The 10,191-nt window shown below is 39.3% G+C and overlaps 2 protein-coding genes and 1 long non-coding RNA gene across 10 annotated transcripts in view; 2 read left to right on the forward strand and 1 right to left on the reverse strand.

The window, feature by feature from the left end:
* USP5 (ubiquitin specific peptidase 5) overlaps positions 1–1,873 on the reverse strand; it is a 24,431-nt gene extending 22,558 nt beyond the window's left edge. For both annotated transcript variants that reach the window (XM_026713361.2, XM_026713360.2), the window contains exon 1: positions 1,731–1,873. In XM_026713361.2, coding sequence (XP_026569146.1) covers positions 1,731–1,838 — 108 coding nt within the window. In that variant the 5' untranslated portion in view covers positions 1,839–1,873. The remainder of the gene's footprint in view (positions 1–1,730) is intronic.
* On the forward strand, positions 1,837–7,290 carry CDCA3 (cell division cycle associated 3). 7 transcript variants are annotated; one of them, XM_087923026.1, is made up of 6 exons: positions 1,837–1,983; positions 2,650–2,814; positions 2,913–3,048; positions 5,412–5,687; positions 6,058–6,179; positions 6,889–7,289. In XM_087923026.1, the coding sequence occupies exons 1-6, from the start codon at positions 1,837–1,839 to the stop codon at positions 7,030–7,032; spliced, it is 990 nt and encodes a 329-aa protein (XP_087779152.1). In that variant the 3' UTR covers positions 7,033–7,289. The 7 variants fall into 7 exon arrangements, with proteins under 7 accessions (XP_087779152.1, XP_087779151.1, XP_026569086.1 ...); XM_087923025.1 differs by lacking the exon at positions 1,837–1,983 and adding an exon at positions 2,100–2,176 and having other exon boundaries at positions 2,669–2,814; positions 6,889–7,290; XM_026713301.2 differs by lacking the exon at positions 1,837–1,983 and adding an exon at positions 2,143–2,286 and having other exon boundaries at positions 2,669–2,814; positions 6,889–7,290.
* Positions 7,291–8,687: 1,397 nt separating this feature from the next.
* Positions 8,688–9,438, forward strand: LOC148127214 (uncharacterized). Its single transcript, XR_015741373.1, has 2 exons — positions 8,688–8,725; positions 8,790–9,438. It is a non-coding gene; the product is annotated as an uncharacterized LOC148127214 (long non-coding RNA).
* Positions 9,439–10,191: the final 753 nt, after the last annotated feature.

The following is a 10,191-nucleotide window of genomic DNA, read 5'->3' on the forward strand; positions in this document are numbered from 1 at the left end:
TTTTTAAAAACATAAACAGCATGAGGCACTGCATTACATTTTTATTAAAACACATATGGGAGGAGGGGAATGACAAGACAATAAGTGAGCCTGATAGACAGCAAGGAAAATGTCCACAGGCATCACACTACCTACAAGAGTGCTAAACAGAGCTACAGTATACAATAACGACAGTTAAAAATATAGTTGTTTCTATAAGAGCACAGACCTAGTCCCTCAAAAGAGATGATTAACTGTTTAATAGGATTATATGATAGTTATACTAGAAGCACTCCAAATGATAAGCAGCATCCTATCATTTGTAAGAAATTACATGAAATAATTCTCTTTCTTACACAATTATCCCAGATAATTCTTAAATGTTAACAAATATTGTTCATTGCAGTTTTGAAGGTTGCAGATATGTCTAATAAAAGGAGCGCTTCTATTGCAGGGATGTCAAAACTTCCTCTTGTAGAACAATATTCTTCTTTTCCTAACTAGCAGCTCATTAGCCTTGCTGCATATATATCATTAGGAGGAATTTTAAAGTGTCCCATACAAATTGTGAACGTTCACAAAATGCAGCCCTTCTCTTTGATATGATCAGCCTACTTCAAAAGATTTTTTTTTAAAAAGGAAATAAATTATACTTTAAAATTATTTGGAAAGGAAATTCAACAGATCCTGATAGCAGGGGTCTAATTTATATTGAATTCTGGGAAGGGCAAGACACACTCAAACAAAATAGGATGTTTTTCCACTCTTCATAGTCAGAAGAAAAAAGCAACAGAGCGGACAGAGGGCTTAGGAGAAAGACGAAGCAGGACAAATGAATCAGTAAATCAAGCAAACATTTATGAATCTTTCTGAGAACCTCCGTTAAAACTCGCGAGCAGCCTAGCTAGGCTTGCTTGATTCACTCTGGGAAAAAGGCGTGGCTGCCAGAAGGTTTCTCTCCCAGCCAAGGGGATACCACCTACCGACATTAGCATCACCTATAACAATGGGAGCGATTCCCACACACACGTTAGGAAAGAAACTGGATATTCCACAGCCCGAAATTGGAAAGAGGCAAGAGCAATCGGGTGACGGAGGGGTACCTAGAGCCCATGTGTCTGATTAAAAAACCAAAAGGGCTGACACGTCCTTTCCACCAAAGGTCTGTGGGATTAGCAGTTCCTGAGAGCAAGGTCTGGCACTCAAAGTAATGGGGAAAGGGACTTCGTTTCCCATCATGCCCCGCGAGGCATGCCTAGATAGTTCCAGATACTTCAGTCGGGCGGCGGGGCTCAATCTTTCACTCTTAAGTGGCAGAGCCAGGCACTAAGACTAAGACAGTGCCCGGCATGCCCCACGAGGCTCTCGTCTTGTTCTACTTAAGCTGCTCTATCGTGGGATATAGTAAAGCAGCTCAGTATTCAACAGACCTCCCGCCCCGTCTGGCCATACGGTCCGGTGAATAAGATGACCATGACAGCAACGCCCCACCTGAGATGTGATCACGAGAAACTACATTCCCCAGAAAGCCATGTATTTTCCCAAAGAACGATCTGGCCGCTGAAACTCTTGGGATTTGTAGTATTCACTTGGTTCCTAATGGGGGATTTGCAGGAGATGCCGTTCCCTGGAAAAATACAAGTCCCGTGAGGCCTTGCGCGGGTCATATTACCTTCCCCGCCCGGTATGTCGGAGACTGTGAAGACAACAGAATCCCCACCAGATCCCATCTTTTTCACATGAGAACTTACCGGAGTGTCGAAAGAGAAGGCGCACTCATCCTTATGGACGCCGTCCCCGGCCTTGGGCACCCGGATAGACGGTAGCACAGAAAGTAGCGCCTCACTCAGCTCCGCCATGACAGCTGCTTTCTCCAACACCGCCCACAGCGAACACCTACCAATCAGAAGACAACATACGCTAAAGCTTCTCCAGCCAATGAATGGGGGCACAAAGGGAAGTGGGCGTGTACTCCGTAAACCCTCAAGAACGCAAGATATTTTTGTTTGATTTGTCCTTCCAATATGCCTATTTTTAAACGGACACCCATTGTAGCCAATAGGATTGGAGATAAACGTTCTACAAATGGAAACGTTGGTTAGGTTCTTAGCTCCGCCCCTATGTTATTAGTCTTCAAAATGAGAAGTTGGGAGATTGGTATTTGTATTTGTCTAAACTAGCCAATGAGATAACGCAGGTGGGTTTAGCCTTCCACTACATTGACAGCATTCTAGTCCAATAAAAAGGCAGATAAGAAGAGTTAAAATTACTTTCCAGCCAATTGCAAGAGGAAAGGGAGGCAGAAAGGTAGGAAAGTGGATGTCGCGTTTTCAAATGAGTAGGGAAAAAAGAGCCGTCCGAGCGATTGGCAGGCATTTGCTCCAATCAGGGCTGCCGCAGAGAAGCTGGTGGAAGAAGGCGGGAGATTCGAATCCTAGTCTAGTCTGTCCAAGCGAGCCTGAGCTTCGGCGACCGAGTCCAACAAAAGCGAAGAGGGTGCTTTGGGGTGGAGTGAGGGGAATGTGAGCTTGCGCTGAGTGGGAAGACGGAGGGGGCAGGTTGGTGAGACGAATTTATGGCCGCTCCTTCTCTCGGAGGTAGAAGAGACTCTGGGTTGCTGCAGTAGGGGCTTTCAGCTGCGTCTTGCTGTCTTTTTCCTTGGGTTGTAAGGCTGATGGTTGTTTTTCAGGGTTCCTGCGTTCCCAAACAGTTGCCATGGGGGCTTCTGAGAGTTTCCCAGCTACACCCACCTGCACACCTTTGCTGAATAAGCACCTGAAAAACGTCCGTGACCCAAGGTCACCTACTGCTGGCATCCTGAGAACACCCATTGAGGTACTTGGAAGCCTGTCTTAACACAGGATTGGCTTTTCCATCTTCCCTTCCCTGTATATCTGCTGTTTTAACTTCCGTTTGCTTTTCTCTGCTTTTAGGTCGAAAGTTCCCCCAAAGACAACACACAGTTTCCAAAACAAGGGGAATTGGTAGCTGAAAGCCAGCATGAGAACTGGGATCCTCGTTCCCCAACACCAGGAATTTCACGCACCCCTCTAAAAGATGTGTTAGCTGGTAAGTAGGGATATATTTGTGGCCTTTTAAATCTGAGAACTGCTGTGTGGAAAGTCTTGCACTTTCCTAGGCTGGCTTGCTTAAATTTATATGCCAAAAGGACAGTGGGCTTGCTAATGTACAAGTGAGTACAAAACAAGGTTTCAAGGCCACTTTGTAGACTAATATCAGAGTCCAAAAATCAAAATGAGACAATGGAAATGGGTAGAGAAGGAAGAAATGTTTAAGAGGATGGGCCAAGAAGTGGTAGCAGATAGTCTAAAGATCCAAGAGAGGAATACGGGAGACAAGCCAAGAAATGAATAATTAAAGTTTTAATGCGAATGGGAGATGAGGGATAATAAAAAAGAGCTAGAAGTTAGAGAAAGGGGGATTAATGGAGTAGATACTTTTACATTATAAGGTGAATTAACAAGGGATTTTAGGATTTCAATGAGGGTAATTTTGAATATATATTGAATAATCAAACAATTGAAAAATACAACTTAACAAATATGTGTATTAGTTAAACTAAGATTGTTGAATGTAAAAATATGAATATTAACGTTCTATTTGCAGAAAAAAGAATGCTATGTAGAATTTGAATGACATAAAAACATTCTGAAATATCGAATAAGAGAATAATGAAAAATTATAATCTGATAACTATTAGAATTATATAACTTATCAAATGTAAATATGAATATTTTATTTGTATTAAATAACTTGTAAAATGTGATTAGAAAGGGGATTTTTAAAAATATAATGGCATAATTAAAAATCAGAAAGGGGATAAATAATGGAAGATTGTAACTCAATATAAATTAATATATGTAACTAATATAATTATTAGGATCATATAAGTTCGTTAAACACTACAAATATGATTAATATTTTATTTGTAGTAAAAAGGATATTTAAAGTGTGGAGAGTGACAAAATAAGATATTTGAAATGGTGAATAATCAAAGAAAATATGTATTAATATGAGATAATCTTTATAAGATTATAATCTTATAAGATTATCAACTATTGAATATGAAGAATATTATATTTGTTTTAAAATGTAAGATACTCTACTACCACACTGTACACACAATATGTTTGTAAAAAAACCAAGAAAAAGTAAAAATTTATATGCCAAAAAAAAGTCCAAAAACCAAGAATGACAGATTGAGGTTCTTCTAAGCACTTTTATATTGTTTTTCACCAGACAAGACAGAAAACTTGCCCAAACTAAAGCAAAGTATTTGCACCATTAAACATACGGTATACTCTTAAAAACTACTAGGAAAGAAACACTTAACACTTTCTCCCACAAAGATTACCTAGATTTCTTTGTCTTTTGCTTTGGAATACACTCTCTCCTTCCTGGGAATCACAGATACTTACGAAAGGCCAATAAGGAATCTTAGGATGGGTGATGTTCTAAAGGGTTGGTGCCATAACAGAAAAAGTTTTCCTTGGCCTTGTCAGTTTGTAACCAATAGTACTCAGAACATGTCTATCCCATCTTTGGGTAGGATAGGTAGAAACAACTGGGGAGAGATAAGTAATCCTGTCCTAAGCCGTGAAGGGGCTTTAAAGGTGAGCCAACACCTTGAATTGTACCTAAAAGCCAACGCTCATGAAGTAATGGTGTTACATGTGCTGTGTAAGTAGCATCCGTAGTTGCCCATGCTGCTGCTTTCTGCACCAGTTGGAGCTTCAAGGATAACACCCTGTAAAGCGCATTGCAGTAATCCAATCATGAAGGCATGAGTGACCATGAGCAAGGCTGCCCTTTCCAGGAACTGGCACAACTGACATATGGCCCAAAGTTGTGCAAAGGCCTTCCTTAGGCACAAATGCCACATGCTCTTTGAGCAGGAGCTGTGGATCTAGGAGGATTCCAAATTGCACACTAGGCAAGGCCTTCTTATCCAGAACCAAGGGTTGGAAAGTACCTAGAACCAAGAGGTCCAAAATCCCAAAGCCAATTCAGTCTTCAGTACCCCACCCAGTTTCCAGATGTAGAGACAGACCTTCAGGTGGCCTAGGATGGAGACATATGGCAGACAGCATACTGATGTTACCAACACCCAACATTTTAGAGGGGAGATGTTAAACAGGATATGAGAGTGTATTGAGCCCTATGGCATTTTGCAAAGCAGAGACTGCTAGTGGGATTTCACACATGCCCTGTACATCAACACTGACTGGAATTGGCTGCGGAGGGAGGAGACTACACTCTGCTCACCCATATCCAACTCCTGGATCTGGTCCAAAAGGATACTGTGATCAGTGAAATAGAAGGTCTTGTGGGCCATATTCTAGTCTTTGAAATTTCCTTTTGGTACGTGCTGTTGTGTAAATTTTTCATTCTGGAATTTGATTTCTGTCCAGATGCCATAAACTACCCAGTGAAGTTGTTTTGTGAAAACTTTATGGGAGAAAATAGCGAGGAAGAGCTACCTCAGAATGAATCTCAGCATCAAGATCAGAAATCTGAATTCACCTCTGGGATGGAGGAGAGGACTGCAAGGAGCACAGTTTCTTCTGGGGAAATTTTCCTAGAGGATTCTCAGCAAGCAGAAGGGGAAAACAAACAGTTGTTTTCCATGGTTTCTGTTGCAGCTGCAACAAAACCAGTACAGTCTGCCCGCATTATTCACCCTACAGGTGAGATTAATTGTCCAGCTGCTCCACCACTCCTCCAACAGTGATCTTCTGAGTGAAGCAAGTCAATTTGATCAGTATTATTTCTGTCTACATAAATGTTTGTGTTGATTATGATAGTCTACTTCAGCAGCCATTGTGAGCATGTGAACTTAAACTGAGAGTGCCGCAGCTAAGGAAGAAAGAGGAATGTAGTATGGTTATATTGTTAACTATGTTAGCAAAATTCATACAAACTAATTCTTTTACTACATAAGGATAACAATCTGCCCACTTAGGAAGGGAAGGTGGGAGGTATGCTACTTGAACTTCTGTTCTGAAGAATAAGAAACATTGTGATGGATTTACACACTCTTCTCTTCCTACTCATCAGGGATCAAGTCAGTAAAACGCAGAGTTAGTAACAAAATGCTGGGAATGCCAACTGGTACTGGACGTTCCCCACTTGGTATCCTCCATGGTGACAATTCTCCAATTTCTCTTGCTTCTCATCAGGTAACAATATATGGGGGAAGAGTTGGTGTTTTTCCACTAGTGCTTTTAGCTAGTTACCATTTTTTCCTGAAAAAGAAGACATTTAGGAAAGTGGTAGTCTCAGATCCAATATAAGCAGGATGGGGTGCTTTGTGCTTTTCCGGTTTTTCTCTTTGCTTTATTGCTAGCACCTTTTAGAGAATTATTTTCAACACTGGTTTTCTTCAGGTGTAAACTTTTCAAATCAAGAGCTACACTGAATATATACATATATATATATATGAATATGAATATTAAAGCACAAGCCGGCAAGATAGTAGACTTGCTCAGAATAAATTAAGTTTTTTTATTTCATTTAGAGTTAATTTATTTTCTAGCTTTGTAAGAAATTTACTAGCCTTTCAAACTTGCCTTATCTTCCCTTTAAAATAAATGGCAATCAATGAAAATATTGTTCTGTTCATAAATTGTAATTTATGTATTATGTAATTGACTTTGTCAGAGTGAAGTTCTAAAACACAGTTTCATATGTTTTAAACAAAAGTAAACCACATTTTTAGCGTACAATAAAATATGTCAATAAACATGTCAGTTGATAAAAGATGTATATGTACATGAGTAAATCAAGTTAGTTATTACTGTCTGAATACAGCCTGTAAACCTGGCTGCCATCAGACAGAACAGTCAAATATATTAGCATTTCTTCAACAAGATACTTTTTTTATTCCAGAGTAAAAGGAGTTCATCAGTGACAGATAATCAAAGAGAGACAAAGGATGGAACCTTAAGCTTTGGAACAAACTTTCCAGCAGATAGCTGCGGTTGGGATCTCATGAATAAGGAAAATCGACAGTGTCGTTGGGTGGAAAATTAGCTTCAGATGCTCTGTGGATTACCGCCCTTTAATATGAAGGTTTGATGGCTCAAGTATGAAGACGATTGAAGTAGCATGGGGTTTGGTTTTTTGTTTTGTTTTTTTGCTTCTTGCCCATTTCCCTCTTGCTACTTTCCTCCGTCTTTCGTTTTCATATTTAGATTCCATACTGTATAGATTCTTCTGTGTAACTACTTTTTTTAAAAAAGTCGTCTGAAATGTCTGTGCTTGGAAAATAAACCTCACTTTAGAATGAGATTGTGGTTCCCGGCTGCATTGTTTTAAAATTTTCGCCACAGTTGGAAAAAAACTACCCAAGGAGTACATCTGTTAAGAATTGGGCTAAAATTGTTCTTTGCAGAAGCTGATGTTGAACGTGGAATCCACAGACTTCAACATGGGTCGCTGAGTAATTCTGGGAGTTGAAGTCCATAAGTCTTAAAATTGCCAGATTTGGAAACTCCTGGTAGAAGAACAAATTGATGTGTGGGGTGTGAGAAAATGTGGAAACTGCTAGCAGACGTGCCTCGCTGACCAAAGTGTGGAATTAGTGGACAAGTATCCTATTTGCCTTTAGTCTCTGGGTAGTAGAATAAATAGTACCCTTCTGTTACTTGGCATTGTGGGAGCCAGAGCCATATGGAATATGCTGTGGCTTTCATGATAGCAATATACAGGGCAATCATATGACTGGGTGCAGAACTTGTGTTTAAGTTGTAACATGTAAATTAATGGAATACAAACAGTCCTCTGCTTACTGTCTTTTGTTTAATGACAGTTCAAAGTTACGACACTCAGAAAAAGTGACTTGCATCCAGTTCTCAAAAGTTACAGCCATAATGGCAATTTGGGCACTTAGCTCTCATTTGTGATGGTTGTAGGTCTTGCAGTCAGTGATCAGTTTGCTTTTCCAACCAGCTTCTGACATGCAGAGTCACTTGGGAAAGCCATGTTCACTTAATGATGCATTGATTCAGTTAACTATGGTAAAAATGATTGTAATACTGTGTTTCTCATATAATAAGGCCGGGTCTTTTTTTTTGAGCCCCGAAAAAATGGCTAGGCCGTCTTTTCGGGGGGTGACTTAATTCCCCCCACCCTTGCATCTTCGGGTGGGTGGGCTGCGATGGTTTGGATGTTGACCTCGGCATTGGTGGGGCACTTCGTATCAGGGTCAACGCAGGCAGCACCATATCCGGGTGTGCAACAAAAGTACTTCCTAACAGCAGGCCCCCCCCCCCCACATTCCCCCCATTTCGCATGTTTTAATATAGGCCTTAATTTGGGGGGAGGGGCTTAATTTCATTTCATGCCTATAAAACATGCTGGGACTTCCTATTGGGGGAGGCCGTATTGTTGGAGAAACAGGGTATCAATCTGGTCACATGATGATTTGCTTAACAATTACATTACTAATGACTGAAATTCCAGTCTCAATTGTAGTCATAAGTTGTCTATATGATGAAGCAAAGACAGGATATATATCTTTCAAGTATCTTAAAAGAAGTGAATGTATTTTAAATGCTTCCTTTAATCTTTTCCAAACTAGATCTTTGGGGGCATGTTTGTGTGTTTTTCTGCTTTCTGAGACAACAACATGATCATGCATCCTACAATGTATAAAAAGCTGAGACATTCTTATGAATGTCAAAGACAACTTCTGAATGCCAAAGACACTACCCAATCATTTCAAGTTCTCTGAAAAAATACTGTATTTTCACTTCTGAATGCCAAAGACACTACCCAATCATTTCAAGTTCTCTGAAAAAATACTGTATTTTCATTGAGACTAAGGGATATATATGCTTCGTTTCTCTTCATATCCTTGGCTGCATGGAGTTACAAATATCGCAGTGTGTGTGGAGAATATTAGGAGACATTCTTATGTCCTTTCTATCTTTTCAAAAGGTATCCTGCAAACTGGTCAAATATATTTTAATGTAATATTTTAAGAATGGTTGCTTTATATTGCATGATTTTATATATTGTTTTACTTGATTGTTCTAAGCCGTCCAGAGTTGCTCCTGGTGAGATGGAAGGACCTATGCATTTGATAGATAACTAATTAGAATGGAATGGATCTTAGTAATTCATAAGCTTTTGATTCATGCTTTAAAAAGCCAGGAAACAGTTCTTCAATTCTTACATAAGAGCACAAAAATGTGTTGATGATTTTAGGCAAATTACTATCACTTTCTTAGTCCATTGCAAAAGCAGTGATGTAATTGATTTGTCTTGCAATATTGGTTTTGGTTAAGATAACATGCAAAGAGGAATACATTTGTGAATTAGAGAAGCATATCTTAGGGTAACTGAAAGCTAAGATTTCACATGTATAAACAGTTTTGATGTAAAATACAACTAAAAAATTCTACCCAAAATCAAGCTTAATTTAGTAACTTTGTAGGGATACATAAATGCAATTTCCCTGGTTTAAAATATATGGATGTGGGTTTTTGTTTCAATTTCTCAATTTAGAGGGTGTTGAATGACTTACTGGAGACATTAAGGCTACTAATAAATCATGTGAAAATTTGGTGATTTGGTGATTGATGATTCTATGATGTAAAGAAATAGGGTAAGATCTGTGAGATAGTCACATTTTTAGGCCATAGTTTTAAGTCACATTTGATTTACAGAACACAACTACTAGGTCAACACAAATTAAAACAGTAATAATATTATGACATAATACCCAGACTAGAAATGTGCTAGTAGGAATCTATAAATAAAGCCCACAAATTAAATATTTTTTAAAAAACAAATGGCCAAACTCTTACAGATTTATCAATCACGAGATTTCATTGTTTTTCATCTAATAAGGTATATCAGATCTCATAAAATTTGGCCATATTTTAAACTAAATAGTTTTGTTTCAGATGCTACTTTGAAAGATTGCTTGGAAATGTTGATGATCATGTCATACAGCAGGGCTGTCAAACTCAGCCTGTGGGCTGGATGCGTCATGTGCTAGCCATGCCCACACCTGGGTTAGCAAAGGGGGGGAAAGTCCCAATATGTCACGTGATGCCGCCATGACGCTGTGAATTTGACACCCTGTCATAGAGTGTTCTGTGAATCCATTCTATTGGTTTCAGACTATAACCATCAAAGATTGTTTTGCTCCAAAGGAAATTAAACTGGTGTCTCTAGAACTTC

This window comes from Pseudonaja textilis, chromosome 2, assembly GCF_049901715.1.
Source record: "Pseudonaja textilis isolate UNSWEBS1 chromosome 2, rPseTex1.2, whole genome shotgun sequence".
NCBI classification, from domain to species: domain Eukaryota; kingdom Metazoa; phylum Chordata; class Lepidosauria; order Squamata; family Elapidae; genus Pseudonaja; species Pseudonaja textilis.